Genomic DNA, 24,573 nt, shown 5'->3' on the forward strand with positions numbered 1-24,573 from the left:
AATGTGATGTGTATGTGATTGTGCTCTGTATTACAGACCTGTTATGTGCTGCAGTTAGTATTGCTGATGAGTGTGTATTAGTACAGGGCAGCGTGTGATGGAATGACAAGGTGCCAGTGTGTAATGTGAGTACAGTGTATGTGATTGTGTTCTGTAGTACAGACCTGTTATGTGCTGCAGTCAGTGCTGGGTGATACAGTTAGTATACTGATGACTGTGTATTAGTACAGGGCAGCGTGTGATGGAATGACAAGGTGCCAGTGTGTAATGTGAGTACACTGTATGTGATTGTGCTCTGTATTACAGACCTGTTATGTGCTGCAGTTAGTGCTGGGTGTTACAGTTAGTATTACTGATGACTGTGTATTAGTACAGGGCAGCGTGTGATGGAATGACAAGGTGCCAGTGTGTAATGTGAGTACACTGTATGTGATTGTGCTCTGTATTACAGACCTGTTATGTGCTGCAGTTAGTGCTGGGTGTTACAGTTAGTATTACTGATAACTGTGTATTAGTACAGGGCAGCGTGTGATGGAATGACAAGGTGCCAGTGTGTAATGTGAGTACACTGTATGTGATTGTGCTCTGTAGTAAAGACCTGTTATGTGCTGCAGTTAGTGCTGGGTGATACAGTTAGTATTCCTGATGACTGTGTATTAGTACAGGGTAGCGTGTGATGGAATGACAAGGTGCCAGTGTGTAATGTGAGTACACTGTATGTGAATGTGCTCTGTAGTACAGACCTGTTATGTGCTGCAGTCAGTGCTGGGTGTTAGTATTGCTGATGACTGTGTATTAGTACAGGGCAGTGTGTGATGGAATGACAAGGAGCCAGTGTGTAATGTGAGTACACTGTATGTGATTGTGGTCTGTAGTACAGACCTGTTATGTGCTGCAGTAAGTGCTGGGTGTTAGTATTGCTGATGACTGTGTATTAGTACAGGGCGGCATGTGATGGAATGACAAGGTGCCAGTGTGTAATGTGAGTACACTGTATGTGATTGTGCTTTGTAGTAAAGACCTGTTATGTGCTGCAGTTAGTGCTGGGTGATACAGTTAGTATTCCTGATGACTGTGTATTAGTACAGGGCAACGTGTGATGGAATGACAAGGTGCCAGTGTGTAATGTGAGTACACTGTATGTGAATGTGCTCTGTAGTACAGACCTGTTATGTGCTGCAGTCAGTGCTGGGTGTTAGTATTGCTGATGACTGTGTATTAGTACAGGGCAGTGTGTGATGGAATGACAAGGAGCCAGTGTGTAATGTGAGTACACTGTATGTGATTGTGCTCTGTAGTACAGACCTGTTATGTGCTGCAGTCAGTGCTGGGTGATACAGTTAGTATACTGATGACTGTGTATTAGTACAGGGCAGCATGTGATGGAATGACAAGGTGCCAGTGTGTAATGTGAGTACACTGTATGTGATTGTGCTCTGTAGTACAGACCTGTTATGTGCTGCAGTTAGTGCTGGGTGATACAGTTAGTATACTGATGACTGTGTATTAGTACAGGGCAGCATGTGATGGAATGACAAGGTGCCAGCGTGTAATGTGAGTACATTGTATGTGATTGTGCTCTGTAGTACAGACCTGTTATGTGCTGCAGTCAGTGCTGGGTGATACAGTTAGTATTGCTGATGACTGTGTATTAGTACAGGGCAGCGTGTGATGGAATGACAAGGTGCCAGTGTGTAATGTGAGTACACTGTATGTGATTGTGCTTTGTAGTACATACCTGTTATGTGCTGCAGTCAGTGCTGGGTGATACAGTTAGTATTGCTGATGACTGTGTATTAGTACAGAGCAGCGTGTGATGGAATGACAAGGTGCCAGTGTGTAATGTGAGTACACTGTATATGATTGTGCTCTGTAGTACAAACCTGTTATGTGCTGCAGTCAGTGCTGGGTGATACAGTTAGTATTGCTGATGACTGTGTATTAGTACAGGGCAGCGTGTGATGGAATGACAAGGTGCCAGTGTGAAATGTGAGTACACTGTATGTGATTGTGCTCTGTAGTACAGACCTATTATGTGCTGCAGTCAGTGCTGGGTGATACAGTTAGTATTGCTGATGACTGTGTATTAGTACAGGGCAGCGTGTGATGGAATGACAAGGTGCCAGTGTGTAATGTGAGTACACTGTATGTGATTGTGCTCTGCAGTATAGACCTGTTATGTGCTGCAGTCAGTGCTGGGTGATACAGTTAGTATTGCTGATGACTGTGTATTAGTACAGGGCAGCGTGTGATGGAATGACAAGGTGCCAGTGTGTAATGTGAGTACACTGTATGTGATTGTGCTCTGTAGTACAGACCTGTTATGTGCTGCAGTCAGTGCTGGGTGATACAGTTAGTATTGCTGATGACTGTGTATTAGTACAGGGCAGCATGTGATGGAATGACAAGGTGCCAGTGTGAAATGTGAGTACACTGTGGGCGGGATGTTTTAACATACATCGCCGCACCTCGCCGGTTACCGCAGCGATGTTGATCGCGTATGTACTAACATATGCGATCAACATCGTGATGCGGTGACGGAGGCCCCCCGCGATACCTGTTAGGTGGTCTGCGGGGGTCTCCGTCACCTCCATGGGGTCCCCACACTGCCTTGATGCCGGGTAGCAGCAGCAGGCTGCCCCCAGCGCCTTCTCCTCCCCCCTGCAGCCGGAAAGACGTCCGGCTGCGTTGCTAGGGGGAGGAGGAGATTACCTTCTGGGTCCGGGGCATCATGGAGGAAGGTAAGCTGGGGGGGAGGGGGGGCGGCGTCTGCGGCGGTGTCGACGGTGTCGGTGGGTTGCGGCGGTCGGCGAAAAGAAGCCCATAGGCTTCTATAGGGTATCGCCATCCAGAGATGGCGATACCATGGACGCCGAAAACGCGGCGGTAGGGTGTTAGTAAATATGAAAATGCGGTAAAACCCCCGTTTTTGGGGTTTTTACCGCATTTTTGCTTTAGTACATCCCGCCCTGTGTGTGATTGTGCTCTGTAGTACAGACCTATTATGTGCTGCAGTCAGTGCTGGGTGATACAGTTAGTATTGCTGATGACTGTGTATTAGTACAGGGCAGCGTGTGATGGAATGACAAGGTGCCAGTGTGTAATGTGAGTACACTGTATGTGATTGTGCTCTGCAGTACAGACCTGTTATGTGTTGCAGTCAGTGCTGGGTGATACAGTTAGTATTGCTGATGACTGTGTATTAGTACAGGGCGGCATGTGATGGAATGACAAGGTGCCAGTGTGTAATGTGAGTACACTGTATGTGATTGTGCTCTGTAGTACAGACCTATTATGTGCTGCAGTCAGTGCTGGGTGATACAGTTAGTATACTGATGACTGTGTATTAGTACAGGGCAGCATGTGATGGAATGACAAGGTGCCAGTGTGTAATGTGAGTACACTGTATGTGATTGTGCTCTGTAGTACAGACCTGTTATGTGCTGCAGTTAGTGCTGGGTGATACAGTTAGTATACTGATGACTGTGTATTAGTACAGGGCAGCGTGTGATGGAATGACAAGGTGCCAGTGTGCAATGTGAGTACACTGTATGTGATTGTGCTCTGTAGTACAGACCTGTTATGTGCTGCAGTCAGTGCTGGGTGATACAGTTAGTATTGCTGATGACTGTGTATTAGTACAGGGCAGCGTGTGATGGAATGACAAGGTGCCAGTGTGTAATGTGAGTACACTGTATGTGATTGTGCTCTGTAGTACAAATCTGTTATGTGCTGCAGTCAGTGCTGGGTGATACAGTTAGTATACTGATGACTGAGTATTAGTGCAGGGCAGCATGTGATGGAATGACAAGGTGCCAGTGTGTAATGTGAGTACACTGTATGTGATTGTGCTCTGTAGTACAAACCTGTTATGTGCTGCAGTCAGTGCTGGGTGATACAGTTAGTATACTGATGAATGTGTATTAGTGCAGGGCAGCATGTGATGGAATGACAAGGTGCCAGTGTGTAATGTGAGTACATTGTATGTGATTGTGCTCTGTAGTACAGACCTGTTATGTGCTGCAGTCAGTGCTGGGTGATACAGTTAGTATTGCTGATGACTGTGTATTAGTACAGGGCAGCGTGTGATGGAATGACAAGGTGCCAGTGTGTAATGTGAGTACACTGTATGTGATTGTGCTTTGTAGTACATACCTGTTATGTGCTGCTGTCAGTGCTGGGTGATACAGTTAGTATTGCTGATGACTGTGTATTAGTACAGGGCAGCGTGTGATGGAATGACAAGGTGCCAGTGTGTAATGTGAGTACACTGTATGTGATTGTGCTCTGCAGTACAGACCTGTTATGTGCTGCAGTCAGTGCTGGGTGATACAGTTAGTATTGCTGATGACTGTGTATTAGTACAGGGCAGCGTGTGATGGAATGACAAGGTGCCAGTGTGTAATGTGAGTACACTGTATGTGATTGTGCTCTGTAGTACAAACCTGTTATGTGCTGCAGTCAGTGCTGGGTGATACAGTTAGTATACTGATGACTGTGTATTAGTACAGGGCAGCATGTGATGGAATGACAAGGTGCCAGTGTGTAATGTGAGTACACTGTATGTGATTGTGCTCTGTAGTACAGACCTGTTATGTGCTGCAGTCAGTGCTGGGTGATACAGATAGTATTGCTGATGACTGTGTATTAGTACAGGGCAGCGTGTGATGGAATGACAAGGTGCCAGTGTGTAATGTGAGTACACTGTATGTGATTGTGCTCTGTAGTACAGACCTGTTATGTGCTGCAGTCAGTGCAGGGTGTTAGTATTGCTGATGACTGTGTATTGGTACAGGGCAGCATGTGATGGAATGACAAGGTGCCAGTGTAAAATGTGAGTACACTGTGGGCGGGATGTTTTAACATACATCGCCGCACCTCGCCGGTTACCGCAGCGATGTTGATCGCGTATGTACTAACATATGCGATCAACATCGCGATGCGGTGACGGAGGCCCCCCGCGATACCTGTTAGGTGGTCTGCGGGGGTCTCCGTCACCTCCATGGGGTCCCCACACTGCCTTGATGCCGGGTAGCAGCAGCAGGCTGCCCCCAGCGCCTCCTCCTCCCCCCTGCAGCCGGAAAGACGTCCGGCTGCGTTGCTAGGGGAAGGAGGAGATTACCTTCCGGGTCCGGGGCATCATGGAGGAAGGTAAGCTGGGGGGAGGGGGTCGGCGTCTGCGGCGGTGTCGACGGGTTGCGGCGGTCGGCGAAAAGAAGCCCATAGGCTTCTATAGGGTATCGCCATCCAGAGATGGCGATACCCTGGACGCCGAAAACGCGGCGGTTGGGTGTTAGTAAATATGAAAATGCGGTAAAACCCCCGTTTTCGGGGGTTTTACCGCATTTTTGCTTTAGTACATCCCGCCCTGTGTGTGATTGTGCTCTGTAGTACAGACCTATTATGTGCTGCAGTCAGTGCTCTGTGATACAGTTAGTATTCCTGATGACTGTGTATTAGTACAGTGCAGCGTGTGATGGAATGACAAGGAGCCAGTGTGTAATGTGAGTACAGTGTATGTGATTGTGCTCTGTAGTACAGACCTGTTATGTGCTGCAGTCAGTGCTGGGTGTTAGTATACTGATGACTGTGTATTAGTACAGGGCAGCGTGTGATGGAATGACAAGGTGCCAGTGTGTAATGTGAGTACACTGTATGTGATTGTGCTCTGTAGTACAGACCTGTTATGTGCTGGAGTCAGTGCTGGGTGTTAGTATTGCTGATGACTGTGTATTAGTACAGGGCAGCATGTGATGGAATGACAAGGTGCCATTGTGTAATGTGAGTACACTGTATATGACTGTGCTCTGTAGTACAGACCTGTTATGTGCTGCAGTCAGTGCTGGGTGATACAGTTAGTATTACTGATGACTGTGTATTAGTACAGGGCAGCATGTGATGGAATGACAAGGTGCCAGTGTGTAATGTGAGTACACTGTATGTGATTGTGCTCTGCAGTACAGACCTGTTATGTGCTGCAGTCAGTGCTGGGTGATACAGTTAGTATTGCTGATGACTGTGTATTAGTACAGGGCAGCGTGTGATGGAATGACAAGGAGCAAGTGTGTAATGTGAGTACAGTGTATGTGATTGTGCTCTGTAGTACAGACCTGTTATGTGCTGCAGTCAGTGCTCTGTGATACAGTTAGTATTCCTGATGACTGTGTATTAGTACAGGGCAGCGTGTGATGGAATGACAAGGAGCCAGTGTGTAATGTGAGTACAGTGTATGTGATTGTGCTCTGTAGTACAGACCTGTTATGTGCTGCAGTCAGTGCTGGGTGATACAGTTAGTATACTGATGACTGTGTATTAGTACAGGGCAGCATGTGATGGAATGACAAGGTGCCAGTGTGTAATGTGAGTACACTGTATGTGATTGTGCTCTGTAGTACAGACCTGTTATGTGCTGCAGTCAGTTCTGGGTGATGCAGTTAGTATTATTGATGACTGTGTATTAGTACAGGGCGGCATGTGATGGAATGACAAGGTGCCAGTGTGTAATGTGAGTACACTGTATGTGATTGTGCTCTGCAGTACAGACCTGTTATGTGCTGCAGTTAGTGCTGGGTGATACAGTTAGTATTCCTGATGACTGTGTATTAGTACAGGGCAGCGTGTGATGGAATGACAAGGTGCCAGTGTGTAATGTGAGTACACTGTATGTGATTGTGCTCTGCAGTACAGACCTGTTATGTGCTGCAGTCAGTTCTGGGTGATGCAGTTAGTATTATTGATGACTGTGTATTAGTACAGGGCGGCATGTGATGGAATGACAAGGTGCCAGTGTGTAATGTGAGTACACTGTATGTGATTGTGCTCTGCAGTACAGACCTGTTATGTGCTGCAGTTAGTGCTGGGTGATACAGTTAGTATTCCTGATGACTGTGTATTAGTACAGGGCAGCGTGTGATGGAATGACAAGGTGCCAGTGTGTAATGTGATGTGTATGTGATTGTGCTCTGTATTACAGACCTGTTATGTGCTGCAGTTAGTAATGCTGATGAGTGTGTATTAGTACAGGGCAGCGTGTGATGGAATGACAAGGTGCCAGTGTGTAATGTGAGTACAGTGTATGTGATTGTGTTCTGTAGTACAGACCTGTTATGTGCTGCAGTCAGTGCTGGGTGATACAGTTAGTATACTGATGACTGTGTATTAGTACAGGGCAGCGTGTGATGGAATGACAAGGTGCCAGTGTGTAATGTGAGTACACTGTATGTGATTGTGCTCTGTATTACAGACCTGTTATGTGCTGCAGTTAGTGCTGGGTGTTACAGTTAGTATTACTGATGACTGTGTATTAGTACAGGGCAGCGTGTGATGGAATGACAAGGTGCCAGTGTGTAATGTGAGTACACTGTATGTGATTGTGCTCTGTATTACAGACCTGTTATGTGCTGCAGTTAGTGCTGGGTGTTACAGTTAGTATTACTGATAACTGTGTATTAGTACAGGGCAGCGTGTGATGGAATGACAAGGTGCCAGTGTGTAATGTGAGTACACTGTATGTGATTGTGCTCTGTAGTACAGACCTGTTATGTGCTGCAGTCAGTGCTGGGTGATACAGTTAGTATTGCTGATGACTGTGTATTAGTACAGGGCAGCATGTGATGGAATGACAAGGTTCCAGTGTGTAATGTGAGTACACTGTATGTGATTGTGCTCTGTAGTACAGACCTGTTATGTGCTGCAGTCAGTGCTGGGTGATACAGTTAGTATCGCTGATGACTGTGTATTAGTACAGGGCAGCATGTGATGGAATGACAAGGTGCCAGTGTGTAATGTGAGTACACTGTATGTGATTGTGCTCTGTAGTACAGACCTGTTATGTGCTGCAGTCAGTGCTGGGTGATACAGTTAGTATACTGATGACTGTGTATTAGTACAGGGCAGCATGTGTTGGAATGACAAGGTGCCAGTGTGTAATGTGAGTACACTGTATGTGATTGTGCTCTGTAGTACAGACCTGTTATGTGCTGCAGTCAGTGCTGGGTGATACAGTTAGTATTCCTGATGACTGTGTATTAGTACAGGGCAGCATGTGATGGAATGACAAGATGCCAGTGTGTAATGTGAGTACACTGTATGTGATTGTGCTCTGTAGTACAGACCTGTTATGTGCTGCAGTTAGTGCTGGGTGATACAGTTAGTATACTGATGACTGTGTATTAGTACAGGGCAGCGTGTGATGGAATGACAAGGTGCAAGTGTGTAATGTGAGTACAGTGTATGTGACTGTGCTCTGTAGTACAGACCTATTATGTGCTGCAGTCAGTGCTGGGTGATACAGTTAGTATTGCTGATGACTGTGTATTAGTACAGGGCAGCATGTGATGGAATGACAAGGTGCCAGTGTGTAATGTGAGTACACTGTATGTGATTGTGCTCTCTAGTACAGACCTGTTATGTGCTGCAGTCAGTGCTGGGTGTTAGTATTGCTGATGACTGTGTATTAGTACAGGGCAGCGTGTGATGGAATGACAAGGTGCCAGTGTGTAATGTGAGTACACTGTATGTGATTGTGCTCTGTAGTACAGACCTGTTATGCGCTGCAGTTAGTATACTGATGACTGTGTATTAGTACAGGGCGGCGTGTGATGGAATGACAAGGTGCCAGTGTGTAATGTGAGTACACTGTATGTGATTGTGCTCTGTAGTACAGACCTGTTATGTGCTGCAGTCAGTGCTGGGTGATACAGTTAGTATACTGATGACTGTGTATTAGTACAGGGCAGCGTGTGATAGAATGACAAGGTGCCAGTGTGTAATGTGAGTACACTGTATGTGATTGTGCTCTGTAGTACAGACCTGTTATGTGCTGCAGTTAGTATTGCTGATGACTGTGTATTAGTACAGGGCAGCATGTGATGGAATGACAAGGTGCCAGTGTGTAATGTGAGTACACTGTGTGTGATTGTGCTCTGTATTACAGACCTGTTATGTGCTGCAGTCAGTGCTGGGTGATACAGTTAGTATACTGATGACTGTGTATTAGTACAGGGCAGCATGTGATGGAATGGCAAGGTGCCAGTGTGTAATGTGAGTACACTGTATGTGATTGTGCTCTGTAGTACAGACCTGTTATGTGCTGCAGTCAGTGCTGGGTGATACAGTTAGTATTGCTGATGACTGTGTATTAGTACAGGGCGGCGTGTGCAGTGACAGAGCTCACGCAATGTATGAATGATGGAATACTGGGCTCTACCTGGATTTCCTCTGTGTGGTATACAGGCAGGAGAATACACTGTATGGGAGATAAATGCTACAATTGTGGTATTACCTTAAGACTCCCTCTATTCCGTCCAAATCCTTTTTTAGTAAGTTAAACGCTTTCTCTTGTTCCATTTTAATTAGTTTCTTGTCAATCTTTGGATCTGTAGGAACTCTGTAATTAGGGAATTTCTTTACCTTTTTGATGTATATTCTTAAAAAAACAAAAAGAGAAATGTATTATTAAGGTACAGACAAAGTATAATATACCTGCAGAAGTTACCTGTACACAATTGCACATTAAACAGGTATCTGGACACATACCAAAACATACATTTATATTTGTTAACTGCAGGTGGGGCAGATGTAACATGTGCAGAGAGAGTTAGATTTGGGTGGGGTGTGTTAAAAATGAAATCTAAATTGCAGTGTAAAAATAAAGCAGCCAGTATTTACCCTGCACAGAAACAATATAACCCACCCAAATCTAACTCTTTCTGCACATGTTACATTTGCCCCCCCCCCCCTGCAGTGCACATGGTTTGCTGAACTGAATAACCCCCTACCTGCACAAACCCTATAGATCGGTTAGAGGTTTCCAAACTGTGTGCCGTGGCTCCCTGGGGTGCCTCGGGACACTTGCAGGGCTGCCCTGGTTGGTGGTCCAGGACCAATTCAAATTATTCATGGTCAATATAATAGGCAAAACCAGTGCTGGTGGCTGCCAGTCATACAATATGTGGCCAAACAGAAGCGAATCTTGTCCCTCACCGCACAACTGACCCTAAGGATGACATATAAACGCCATCTACTTAATGTAATATTTCTTTCTAAATTTCTCAAGAAGAGATTTTTGGCCTAGGGGTGCCGTGAAAAAAATTCTGATATTCTAGGGCACCGTGATTCAAAAAAGTTTGGAATCCGCTGGGTTAGGTGATGGATAGCAGCCTCTGAGTGACGGGTTTCCTTTCCCAGCTAATTAGGCAAATTTGATTTAAGCTTTGGCAGATGCTTCAGCAGTATTTGTGGCGCTTCTCCGTCCAGCACAGGATATGGACAGGGTGACGGTCCTCACAATAGCCACAACATAATCTGATGCAAATAGTATTACACACAATTTATTTTACAGTATAATACTGCCCGGTAGCTGGTAATTCATATATCACAATACATTATATCAGCATATAAAATAAGAATTTACTTACCGATAATTCTATTTCTCTTAGTCCGTAGTGGATGCTGGGAACTCCGTAAGGACCATGGGGAATAGCGGCTCCGCAGGAGACTGGGCACAAAAGTAAAAGCTTTAGGACTACCTGGTGTGCACTGGCTCCTCCCCCTATGACCCTCCTCCAAGCCTCAGTTAGGATACTGTGCCCGGACGAGCGTACACAATAAGGAAGGATTTTGAATCCCGGGTAAGACTCATACCAGCCACACCAATCACACCGTACAACCTGTGATCTGAACCCAGTTAACAGCATGATAACAGAGGAGCCTCTGAAAAGATGGCTCACAACAATAATAACCCGATTTTTGTAACAATAACTATGTACAAGTATTGCAGACAATCCGCACTTGGGATGGGCGCCCAGCATCCACTACGGACTACGAGAAATAGAATTATCGGTAAGTAAATTCTTATTTTCTCTGACGTCCTAGTGGATGCTGGGAACTCCGTAAGGACCATGGGGATTATACCAAAGCTCCCAAACGGGCGGGAGAGTGCGGATGACTCTGCAGCACCGAATGAGAGAACTCCAGGTCCTCCTCAGCCAGGGTATCGAATTTGTAGAATTTAGCAAACGTGTTTGCCCCTGACCAAGTAGCTGCTCGGCAAAGTTGTAAAGCCGAGACCCCTCGGGCAGCCGCCCAAGATGAGCCCACTTTCCTTGTGGAATGGGATTTTACAGATTTTGGCTGTGGCAGGCCTGCCACAGAATGTGCAAGCTGAATTGTACTACAAATCCAACGAGCAATAGTCTGCTTAGAAGCAGGAGCACCCAGCTTGTTGGGTGCATACAGGATAAACAGCGAGTCAGATTTTCTGACTCCAGCCGTCCTGGAAACATATATTTTCAGGGCCCTGACTACGTCCAGCAACTTGGAGTCCTCCAAGTCCCTAGTAGCCGCAGGCACCACAATAGGCTGGTTCAAGTGAAATGCTGAAACCACCTTAGGGAGAAATTGAGGACGAGTCCTCAATTCTGCCCTGTCCGTATGAAAAATTAGGTAAGGGCTTTTATAGGATAAAGCCGCCAATTCTGAGACACGCCTGGCTGAAGCCAGGGCTAACAGGATTACCACCTTCCATGTGAGATATTTTAAGTCCACAGTGGAAAGTGGTTCAAACCAATGTGATTTTAGGAACCCCAAAACTACATTGAGATCCCAAGGTGCCACTGGAGGCACAAAAGGAGGTTGTATATGCAGTACCCCCTTGACAAACGTCTGTACTTCAGGAACTGAAGCCAGTTCTTTTTGGAAGAAAATCGACAGGGCCGAAATTTGAACCTTAATGGACCCTAATTTTAGGACCATAGACAGTCCTGTTTGCAGGAAATGCAGGAAACGACCCAGTTGAAATTCCTCTGTAGGGCCTTCCTGGCCTCGCACCACGCAACATATTTACGCCAAATACGGTGATAATGTTCAGGGTAGGGATGACTTCCTCCGGAATGCCTTTTTCCTTCAGGATCCGGCGTTCAACCGCCATGCCGTCAAACGCAGCCGCGGTAAGTCTTGGAACAGACAGGGTCCCTGCTGGAGCAGGTCCGTTCTTAGAGGTAGAGGCCACGGGTCCTCTGTGAGCATCTCTTGAAGTTCCGGGTACCAAGTCCTTCTTGGCCAATCCGGAGCCACGAGTATAGTCCTTACTCCTCTCCTTCTTATGATCCTCCGTACCTTGGGTATGAGAGGCAGAGGAGGGAACACATACACTGACTGGTACACCCATGGTGTTACCAGAGCGTCCACAGCTATTGCCTGAGGGTCCCTTGACCTGGCGCAATACCGGTCTAGTTTTTTGTTGAGGCGGGACGCCATCATGTCCACCTTTGGTTTTTCCCAACGGGTCACAATCATGTGGAAGACTTCTGGGTGAAGTCCCCACTCCCCCGGGTGGAGGTCGTGTCTGCTGAGGAAGTCTGCTTCCCAGTTGTCCACTCCCGGAATGAACACTGCTGACAGTGCTATTACATGATTTTCTGCCCAGCGAAGAATCCTTGCAACTTCTGTCATTGCCCTCCTGCTTCTTGTGCCGCCCTGTCTGTTTACGTGGGCGACTGCCGTGATGTTGTCCGACTGGATCAGCACCGGCTGACAGCAGAGGTCTTGCTAGGCTCAGAGCATTGTAGATGGCTCTTAGCTCCAGGATATTTATGTGAAGTGATGTCTCCAGGCTTGACCACAAGCCCTGGAAATTTCTTCCCTGTGTGACTGCTCCCCAGCCTCTCAGGCTGGCATCCGTGGTCACCAGGACCCAGTCCTGAATGCCGAATCTGCGGCCCTCTAGAAGATGAGCACTCTGCAACCACCACAGGAGAGACACTCTTGTCCTTGGAGACAAGATTATCCGCTGGTGCATCTGAAGATGCGACCCGGACCATTTGTCTAGCAGATCCCACTGGAAGGTTCTTGCGTGGAATCTGCCGAATGGGATTGCTTCGTAAGAAGCCACCATTTTTCCCAGAACCCTTGTGCATTGATGCACTGAGACTTGGCCTGGTTTTAGGAGCTTTCTGACTAGTTCGGATAACTCCCTGGCTTTCTCCTCCGGTAGAGACACCTTTTTCTGGACTGTGTCCAGGATCATCCCTAGGAATAGAAGTCGTGTCGTCGGGATCAGCTGCGATTTTGGAATATTGAGAATCCAACCGTGCTGGCGCAGCACTATCTGAGATAGTGCTACCCCGACTTCCAACTGTTCCCTGGATCTTGCCCTTATCAGGAGATCGTCCAAGTAAGGGATAACTAAAACTCCCTTCCTTCGAAGGAGTATCATCATTTCGGCCATTACCTTGGTAAAGACCCGGGGTGCCGTGGACAATCCAAACGGCAGCGTCTGAAACTGATAGTGACAGTTCTGTACCACAAACCTGAGGTACCCTTGGTGAGAAGGGTAAATTGGGACATGTAGGTAAGCATCTTTGATGTCCAGAGACACCATATAGTCCCCTTCTTCCAGGTTTGCAATCACTGCTCTGAGTGATTCCATCTTGAATTTGAACCTTTGTATGTAAGTGTTCAAGGATTTTAGGTTTAAAATTGGTCTCACCGAGCCGTCCGGCTTCGGTACCACAAATAGTGTGGAATAGTACCCCTTTCCCTGTTGTAGGAGGGGTACCTTGATTATCACCTGCTGGGAATACAGCTTGTGAATGGCTTCCAATACTGCCTCCCTGTCTGAGGGAGACGTCGGTAAAGCAGACTTTAGAAAACGGCGAGGGGGAGACGTCTCGAATTCCAATTTGTACCCCTGAGATACCACCTGAAGGATCCAGGGGTCCACTTGCGAGTGGGCCCACTGCGCACTGAACTTCTTGAGACAAGCCCCCACCGTGCCCGAGTCCGCTTGTAAAGCCCCAGCGTCATGCTGAGGACTTTGCGGAGGCGGGAGAGGGCTTTTGTTCCTGGGAACTGTCTGTTTGTTGCAGCCTTTTTCCTCTCCCTCTACCACGGGGCAGAAATGAGGCACCTTTTGCCCGCTTGCCCTTATGGGGCCAAAAGGACTGCGCCTGATAATACGGCGTCTTCTTAGGTTGAGAAGCTACCTGGGGTAAAAATGTGGATTTTCCAGCAGTTGCCGTGGCTACCAGGTCTGATAGACCTACCCCAAATAACTCCTCCCCCTTATAAGGCAATACTTCCATGTGCCTTTTAGAATCCGCATCCCCTGACCACTGCCGCGTCCATAAACCTCTTCTTGCAGAAATGGACAGCGCGCTAACTCTTGATGCCAGTTGGCAAATATCTCTCTGTGCATCACGCATATATAGAAATGCATCCTTCAGATGCTCTATAGTCAATAATATACTGTCCCTATCTAGGGTATCAATATTTTCAGTCAGGGAATCCGACCACGCCAGGCCCGCACTGCACATCCAGGCTGAGGCGATTGCTGGTCGCAGTATAACACCCGTGTGAGAGTATATACATTTTAGGATATTCTCCAGCTTTCTATCGGCCGGTTCCTATTAGGGCGGCCGTATCAGGAGAGGGTAGTGCTACCTGTTTAGACAAGCGTGTGAGCGCTTTATCCACCCTAGGGGGTGTTTCCCAACGTGCCCTATCCTCTGGCGGGAAAGGGTACGATGCCAATAACCTTTTAGGAATTATCAGTTTTTTATCGGGGGAAACCCACGCCTCATCACACACTTCATTTAATTCCTCGGATACAGGAAAAACTACAGGCAGTTTTTTCTCACCAAACATAATACCCTTCTTAGTGGTACTTGTATTATCAGATATATGCAATACATTTTTCATTGCTTCAATCATGTAACGTGTGGCCCTAGTGGAAGTCACGTTTGTCTCCTCATCATCGACACTGGAGTCAGTATCCGTGTCTGTGTCTGCCATTTGAGGTAACGGGCGTTTTAAAGCCCCTGATGGCGTTTGAGACCCCTGGACAGGCACAAGCTGATTAGCCGACTGTCTCATGTCGTCAACTGTCTGTCGTAAGGAGCTGACACTGTCACGCAATTCCTTCCACAAGCTTATCCACTCAGGTGTCGACTCCCCAGGGGGTGACAACTGTATAATAGGCAATTGCTCCGCCTCCATCTCATTTTCCTCCTCAAACATGTCGACACAATCGTACCGACACACCGCACACACACAGGGAATGCTCTGATAGAGGACAGGACCCCACTAGCCCTTTGGGGAGACAGAGGGAGAGTATGCCAGCACACACCAGAGCGCTATATATATATATAGGAATACCACTATAAAATGTGCTTTTCCCTTTATAGCTGCTGTTAATATAAAACTGCGCCAAATTAGTGCCCCCCCTCTCTTTTTTACCCTTTTCTGTAGTGCAGGACTGCAGGGGAGAGTCAGGGAGACGTCCTTCCAGCGGAGCTGTGATGAAAAATGGCGCCCGTGTGCTGAGGAGATAGGCTCCGCCCCCTTCTCGGCGGCCTTTTCTCCCGCTTTTTTGGTAAGTTCTGGCAGGGGTTAAAATACACCCATATAGCCCTGGGGGTTATATGTGGTGTATTTATGCCAGCCAAGGTGTTTTACATTGCTGCTCAGGGCGCCCCCCCCTAGCGCCCTGCACCCTCAGTGACCGGAGTGTGAAGTGTGCCTGAGGAGCAATGGCGCACAGCTGCAGTGCTGTGCGCTACCTTGTTGAAGACTGATGTCTTCTGCCGCCGATTTTTCCGGACCTTTTCTTGCTTCTGGCTCTGTAAGGGGGCCGGCGGCGCGGCTCTGGGACCGAGCTCCGAGGCTGGGCCTGTGTTCGGTCCCTCTGGAGCTAATGGTGTCCAGTAGCCTAAGAAGCCCAATCCACTCTGCACGCAGGTGAGTTCGCTTCTTCTCCCCTTAGTCCCTCGGTGCAGTGAGCCTGTTGCCAGCAGGTCTCACTGAAAATAAAAAACCTAAAACTAAACTTTCACTAAGAAGCTCAGGAGAGCCCCTAGTGTGCACCCTTCTCGGCCGGGCACAAAAATCTAACTGAGGCTTGGAGGAGGGTCATAGGGGGAGGAGCCAGTGCACACCAGGTAGTCCTAAAGCTTTTACTTTTGTGCCCAGTCTCCTGCGGAGCCGCTATTCCCCATGGTCCTTACGGAGTTCCCAGCATCCACTAGGACGTCAGAGAAAGCACATTTACAATGCAATTCCAATCCTCTGAAATGCTGGAAGAGGCTCCAACACTGAACTACAAGTCTTACACATATGTGCTATTCTAGGCTACCAGAAGGTCCAGAGACCTGCAAACCATGTATATGGTTAAATCAGACTGGCGGGATCCTGCTCACTCCAGGTACACTCAGTGCGCCCTGGTACTAACAGGAACGCACTCACTCCTGTGGTGGCAAAACACACTCACTGCACCCTGGTACTAACAGGAACGCACTCACTCCAGGTACAGGCAAGAACACGCTCACTCCGGTGGTGCAGGAACACGCGGTCCTGGCAGTAATGTGCCCTCACTCCGGTACTGGCAGTAATGTGCCCTCACTCCGGTACTGGCAGTAATGTGCCCTCACTCCGGTACTGGCAGTAATGTGCCCTCACTCCGGTACTGGCAGTAATGTGCCCTCACTCCGGTACTGGCAGTAATGTGCCCTCACTCCGGTACTGGCAAACCTTGGAATGATGAACCATTCTCTAGTCACACCACAAGATGTAGTGTTTCCATACTCTGTGGTAATTTAGGTTTGAAAATCTCAGTCTCAAAAGCAAGGCCGTTTAAGCCAACCGAGGAGGGTCCCCAGGTAGAAACGGACCTTGTTATAGCAGGTCTGGTTGAAATGGAAGACACTACCCTGGACCTGCCGACATTTTGAAAAATGTTGGTGTACCAAGACCTGTGTGGCCAGTCTGGAGCCATTAGGATTACCTTCACTCATTGGGGGTAATTCTGAGTTGATCGCAGCAGCAAATATGTTAGCAAATGGGCAAAACCATGTTCACTGCAGGAGGGGCAGATATAACATGTGCAGAGAGAGTTAGATTTGGGTGGGGTGTGTTCAAACTGAAATCTAACTTGCAGTGTAAAAATCAAGCAGCCAGTATTTACCCTGTACAGAAACAAAATAACCCACCCAAATCTAACTCTCTCTGCACATGTTATATCTGCCACACCTGCAGTGCACATGGTTTTGCCCAATTGCTAACAAACTTGCTGCTGCGATCAACTTGGAATTACCCCCATTGATCATTGATGCGCTGGAGTACACTGTGGCAATATTGTGGTTCGGTGGTAACAGATACACTAGATGAAATCTTAAAAAATTGTCATGGTATTCACTGGAAAATCCAGTGGGTCCCTGGATTTCACACAAAACTGTGGAACCTTGACGTTGTGTTGAGCGGCCATGAGATCCACCTGTGGAAGGAACTACTTCCAAACTAACTGTTTAAAGACCTTTGGATTGAGAGACCACTCCCCCTGTAGAAAGGTGGTTCTGCTGAGGAAGTCTGCATCTCAGTTTTGACTCCCGGTATGAACACCGCTGAGAGAGCCAGAACAAATGTCTCCTCCCAGGAAAGGATCGCTGATGCAATCTTTGTGTCTCCCTGATGATTTACATATGCCACCACTGTGGCAAGGTCTGACTGAATATGAACTAGCCAGGCAGCCAGGATGGACTGGGTCCCCAAGAGAGCCAGAAGTATGCTTGCAGCTTAAGCACACTGACCGGCAGAACCTTCTCCGATGGTGACCAAAGGTTTTAGAACCGAAGATGTAATGCTACGTCACGCCATCCTAGGAGACTCGCGTCCATGGTCACAATGACCCAATCCAGAGTGATCAAGGATCATTCCAGTAGGGATTATCGGAAACCAGCCACCAATGGAAACTTTGACTAGTGCTGTCTGACAGAGAGACAAGAGGGATGCTGAACACTCCGTCCAATTCTGGAGAATTTACCACTGGAATTCCCACAAGTGGAACCTGGTATACTGAATGGTCTTGAAGGTGGAGAACATCATGCCCAACAACTGCATGCACAGCAAGATCGATGGACAAGGCACGGACAGTACCATTGTGGCCAACTTTTGTAGGATACATGCTTTGGACTCCGGCAAGAAACTCACTGGAGAGTGGTGTCGAAGACCACTCCCAGAAACTGAAGGAGCTGACAAGGCATTAGGTGAGACTTCCAGCCTTCATCCTGAAATACTTTAACTGTGTTATCTAGGTGTTCTAGGTGTGAAGCAGACTGTCTAAATAAGGTAGGATAGTGATATTTTGTGCAGCAAGCTTGCCATCACAGAAAAGATCTCGGTGAAAACACATGGCACCTTGGCTACATCGAAATGAGAAAATTACGACATGTCAAAAAGGAGATTTATGGTAGACTTACTCTCTTTCTGCGAGGTACACTGAGTTCCACAGGGAATGTAGAGCTGGATCTTGATCGGGGTGTAGAGCTGGATCTTGATCCAGAGGCACCAACAAGCTAAAGATTTGACTATTCCCAGGATGCATTGCGGGGCCTCCTCTATAACCCCGCCTCCGGGCACTGGAGCTCAGTTTCGTTAACCAGTCCAATACAGTAGCGGGTAAAATGTGATACAATGTGAATACATTTGCAGTACAGTGTGGCGAAATTTAAACTGGGGGTATTATTGTGTGGCCATGCCCCTTCCCAGCAAGAACATGCACCGTTTTGGGCTGGCACTGAATGTGCACACTGTTCCTATTTAAAATATAGGGGGTAAGAGCACCAACATGAGGAGTGTTATGGGAGAGGGGTGATGGTGCAGGGAAAGGGGTACAGGGTCAGAGGCGGAGCTAGCGTCTGTGCTAGGGGGCACCAGCCAAAATCTTGCCTAGGGCATCATATTGGTTAGGGCCGGCTCTGGTAATATACTGTACATTCAATAGAGATACTGTTTGCACACAGGTTTTACATGAATCAGGGCAATGCTGCAGGAGCGTCTCATCACGGTATCTAAAATACACCACGACTATGGGTGGGGATACAGTAAGTGTGTCCTGTCACCATAAGCTGTATGCTGTGTACAGCAGATTTCCGTCTGGAATGCATTTGTGTGTTTGTTATAAAAAAAATGTTTACTGTACATTTAGTGTATACAGTATACAGTACCTCTAATACACATTTCCTGTGGAAAAGACTGTACAGGACAGTACATGGAGCATTTTCTTTACTGATCCGTTTAATTTTTTTTATTCACTGACCCTTCGGTCCTCCAGCTGTTGTTGAATGAACTACACATACCAGCATGCCTTGCTAGTTTTGCTATTTGGCCATGCTAAAACTATTGCAGGGCATGCTGGGATGTTTAGTTCAACAACATCTGGATGACTGAGGGTTTCCCATCCCTGATGTACAGTATTGAACAGTGTTTCTTTGGAAACTGACTTAATGTACAGTATATTTATAGACCAGCCTACTGTACACCCAACAATACTGTATGTATAAAGTACCATATTAAAGACGCAACTTAAGAAAAATCACAAAGCATGGCGACTGTACTTTAAGTCCTCTTATAGTCTGAGATATCAAGCCGTGCCATACTGTACAAGGCAGGATAGATACTGTACAGTACTGTATGGACAGATCTTTACTGTATGCATTCAATTCCAAATGCAATTTGGAGCTCCCCAAGGGAATAGGAGCGATCCCTGGCAGCCATAATACTGTATACTGTAGTACTAAACCGCAATGAGCGTCTACGTCGTGCGTTCCAGGCATCCTAGGTTGTTAATCATGCGCTCACTTTTCTTTGAACACTGTATTTTCCACCGCCTCCCCCTACCCCCATCCCACTTCCCCCTTCCCCCCGGGGAGCCTGCACAGTTCATGCAGTAGACAGGGAGGGAGTTCAGGTCAGGTTACAATATATGTGCAACAGTATACTGTGTATGAAAATCATATAGAGAACTACAGTCGCGTTGATACTGTAGATGTATAAATGGTAAAGTAGCAGTGAGCTCTTCTCATTAAGTACAACACAGATTCTCTAATGCCAACGATCTACAGTACTGTGTTGCTTGAACAGTTAGTTGCGTCAGAATACACTAATTTATATTAACTGGTACTGTATGTCTATGGGTGCTCATTACCACTGTGTATTTTATATAGCTGATTAAGTCACTCCTGCAGATTTACTCTGATTTATGTGAAACCTGTGTGCACCCTTCCATTGAATGTATTACAAAGAAAAAAATAATAATAATAAAGTGAATGTCGGGGGGGAAAAAATATATAGATTAGCACTTTGGGAATCGAACCCGGGACTCTCAGCGTGGGAGGCGGAAGCCTTCATCGCTTGACCACGACGCTGCATGGAAGATTCACAAGTTCATGTGTAAAAGTACTGCAAACAGCGATTCCTTCCTATTGGTGTTTGTTTATGCCGTTAGGAGACTCGGACGCTCATAAAGCAAAAGCACGGTATTTAGTGCACTGTACATACTTCAAAGTCAATGAGCTACATTATTCCTTTCACACATTAGTTGCGTCTGCATACACAATCAAGCCTGATTTGAAAAATTGTTGGGAAGAAGTACCATCAAACTCCAGCTTGTAACCCTGAGAGATAAGGTCCCTTACCCAAGTATCTTGGCAGGAACCGTCCCAGATGTGGCTGAAGTGACGTAACTGAGCTCTAACCACGAGATCTCCCCGGGGTGGGTGGGCACCGTCATGCTAAAGTTTTTGTGGAGCAAAACTGGTGTTCTGGTCCTGAGATCCAGCAACGGCTGGTTTTCTAGATTTTCCTCTGGAGCCTCTAGCTGCGTTGGAGGCCCCTCTGGCCCTAGATCAAAATCTGGAGGACCGAAAGGACTGAGTAGACGGTCCCGGATGGGTACGTCTAGCAGGTGGGGCCCCTGAAGGGAGAAACGTGGATTTCCCAGCCGTAGCTTTGGAAATCAATGTGTCCAAGTCACCTCCAAAGAGCCATTCACCTGTGAAGGGAAGAGATTCCACATTACGTTTGGAGGCAGCCTCAGCAATCCACTGACGTAACCATATGGCTCTGCGCGCAGATACAGCCATAGCCGTGGTCCTAGCATTAATAGTGCCAATCTGTTTAAGGGAGTTACCAAGGACTCTTGCTGTGTCCTGAATCTGAGTCAGTAAAGCAACAGTATTAACTAAGGTCATATCACCCGGGAGACCTTCCTGAATTTCATTAGCCCAGGGATGAATTGCATGTGTCATCCAGCAACCTGCAATGACCGGCCTTTGAGCAACACCTGCAGCAATATAAATAGATTTGAGTGGTCTCAATTTTCCTATCTGCCAGGTCCTTTACTGTAAGGGAGCCCGAAGCAGGGAGCACCTCCTTTTTAGAAAGGCGAGAGACTGAGACATCTACTGCTGGAGACTCTTCCCAGAATTTTCTGCTTTCAGGGGCAAAGGGGAAAGTATTCAAAAACCTTTTTGACACTTGATATTTTTTATCTGGCTTCTACCAGGCTATTTTAAATAAGTCATCCAATTCATTGGAATCAGGAAATGTGACTTTTAGTTCCTCTTGAGGGAAGAAAAATGTTGCTGAGTATTTGCATCCCCCAGTGGGAGCTTTAACACCTCCCTAATAGCCAATATGAGGGGTGCGATACCCTGGATAGGGGTGGGATCCCCACTTATGGGGGCCACATCATCCCCAGCATCCTGTATATCATCATCAGTATCTGGTATAGGAGTGCAGGTAGAGCACGTTTATGTGCACCTGAAGCAGACAGGGGGGACGTTTAGCAGTTAGACTTGCCTCTGCTTGTTGTAGTTCCTGAGTCTTATTGGCATTTGCAGTGAGCTGAGATGACATATCAGACATCATAGTTTTGACAGCCCCCAACCAGGAGGGCTCTGGACTCTCCCCCATAATGTTATCAGCATGCTGAGATGGCTGACTACACTGCTCACATGATATTGAGCCAGATGAACTAGGAGAGAATCTAGTATCACACACTGTGCATGACTTCTGTTTTACCATTGTGATCAGAAAATAGGATTTTAATTACCTACCGGTAAATACTTTTCTCGTAGTCCGTAGAGGTTGCTGGAGTCAACATTAGTACCATGGGGTATAGATGGGTCCATTAGGAGCCATGGGCACTTTAAGAGATCAATAGTGTGGGCTGGCTCCTCCCTCTATGCCCCTCCTACCAGACTCAGTCTAGAAACTGTGCCCAAGGAGACGGACATACTTCAAGAGAAGGAAATACACAGACAGTGGTGAGATTCACACCAACTCACATGTACAACAAAAGGAAAGCCAAGCTAACCAACTTGGAACGATTCAGCAACGGCTGAACTAACAAACTGAACCAAGTAACAATGCAGGAATATGAAGCACTGGGCGGGCGCCCAGCATCCTCTAGGGACTACGAGAAAAGGATTTACCGGTAGGTAATTAAAATTCTATTTTCTCATACGTCCTAGAGGATGCTGGGGTCCACATTAGTACCATGGGGATGTACCAAAGCTCCCAGTACGGGAGGGAGAGTGCTGAGGATCCTGCAGAACAGATTGACCAAACTTTAGGTCCTCAGAGGCCAAAGTATCGAACTTGTAGAACTTAGCAAACGTGTTCGACCCTGACCAAGTTGCTGCTCGGCAAAGCTGAAGAGCCGAGATACCCCGGCAGCCGCCCAGGAAGAACCCACTTTACGAGTAGAGTGGGCCTTAACAAATTTTGGACACTGCAAGCCTGCCGTAGAATAAGCATGCTGGATAGTGAACCTGAACCTGATTCAGCGAGAAATTGTCTGCTTAGAAGCAGGACAACCAACCTTGTTGGGATCATAAAGGACAAACAGAGAGTCCGACTTCCTGTGACAAGAAGTTCTCTTCACATAGATTTTCAAAGCCCTCACAACATCCGAGGACTTTGAGGTAATTGAGGAGTCAGTAGCCACTGGCACCACAATAAGTTGATTAATATGAAAGGCTGATACAACCTTTGGAAGAAACTGCTGACGTGTTCTGAACTCAACTCTATCCTCATGGAAAATCAAATAGGGGCTCTTACAGGACAAAGCCCCCAATTTCGACACGCGTCGAGCAGACACCAACAGAGTGACCGCCTTCCATGTAAGAAAGTTGACGTCCACGTCCTGTAAAGGCTCGAACCAGTCCGATTGCAGGAACTGCAGCACCACATTTAGATGCCGTAGGAGGCACAAAAGGTGATTGAATATGCAGAACCCCTTTCAAGAAGGTCTGAACCACGCCAACTGTTTCTGGAAGAAAATGGACAAGGCCGAAATCTGGACCTTTTTGGAGCCCAAGCGTAGGCCTACATCCACACCTGCTTGTAGAAAAAGGAGAAACTGTCCAAGTTGAAACTCCACCGCAGGAAACTTCTTGGATTCACACCAAGACACATATATTTTTTCCAAATTTGATGGTAATGCTTTGACAATACTCCCTTCCTAGCCTGTATCAGGGTAGGAATTACCTTTTTTGGAATGCATTTTCGAGCTAAGATCTGGCATTCAACCTACATGCCATCAAACGTAGCCGCGGTAAGTCTTGATAGGCGAACGGCCCCTGTTGGAGAAGGTCCTCGCGAAAGAGGCATTGGATCCTCCAGCAGTAATTCCAGAAGATCCACGTACCAAGCCCGTCTTGACCAGTCCAGATCAATGAGGATCGCCTGAACTCTTGTTCTCTTTATGAGCTTGAAAACCTTTAGGATGAGCGGAAGTGGAGGGAACACATACACTGACTGGAACGTCCACGGAGTGACTAGTGCATCCACCGCCACTGCCTATGGGTCTCTCGACCTGGAACAGTACCTCCAAAGCTTCTTGTTGAGGCGAGAGATCATCATGTCTATCAGAGGTACCCCCCATCGCCTTGTCACCTCTGCGAATAGCTCCGGATAAAGGCCCCATTCTATGGATGGAGATCGTGTCTGCTGGAAGTCCGCTTCCCAGTTGTCCACTCCAGGAATGAAGATTGCTGACAGCGCCACTGCGTGCTTTTCTGCCCAGAGAAGGATTCTTGTTACCTCTGACATTGCAGCTATGCTCTTCGTTCCGCCCTGTCTGTTTATGTAGGACACTGCTGTGACGTTGTCCGACTGAACCTGCATGGCTTGATTTTGCTGAAGATGTGCTGCTTGTAGAAGGCCATTGTAAATGGCCCTCAGTTCCAGAACGTTTATTGGAAGGAGAGATTCCTGACTGGACCACGTTCCTTGGAAGTTTTTCCCTTGGGTGACTGCTCCCCAACCTCTGAGGCTTGCATCCGTGGTTAGGAGGATCCAATTCAGAATCCCGAACCTACGGCCTTCGAGTAGGTGAGACGTTTGTAGCCACCAGAGGAGCGAAATTCTGGCTTTCGGCAACAGGCGTATCTGCTGGTGCATGTGAAGGTGTGATCCCGACCATTTGTCTAGGAGATCCAGTTGGAAGAACCTCGCATGGAACCTTCCATACTGTAGAGCCTCAGAGGAGGCAACCATCTTCCCCAAAAGACTAATGCACTGATTAACCGATACCTTGGCCGGTTTCAGGAGTTCCCGGACCATTGATTGGATCACCAACGCTTTCTCCACCGGTAGAAACACCCTCTGTACTTCCGTATCGAGTATCATTCCCAGGAAGGTCTCCTTATCGGCTCCAAAATGTGACTTTGGAAGATTCAGGATCCACCCATGATCCTGGAGTAGACGAGTTGAGAGAGCAATACTCTGCAATAA

General features: G+C 47.2%; 1 protein-coding gene across 1 annotated transcript in view; it reads right to left on the minus strand.

Moving 5' to 3' along the window:
• CARF (calcium responsive transcription factor) overlaps positions 1 to 24,573 on the minus strand; it is a 236,989-nt gene that overhangs the window by 50,314 nt on the left and 162,102 nt on the right. The window contains exon 8 of the mRNA XM_063932231.1: positions 9,284 to 9,427. Within this exon, the coding sequence (XP_063788301.1) occupies positions 9,284 to 9,427 (144 nt within the window). The remainder of the gene's footprint in view (positions 1 to 9,283; positions 9,428 to 24,573) is intronic.

The sequence above is a fragment of the Pseudophryne corroboree genome, chromosome 7 (assembly GCF_028390025.1).
Source record: "Pseudophryne corroboree isolate aPseCor3 chromosome 7, aPseCor3.hap2, whole genome shotgun sequence".
NCBI lineage: Eukaryota > Metazoa > Chordata > Amphibia > Anura > Myobatrachidae > Pseudophryne > Pseudophryne corroboree.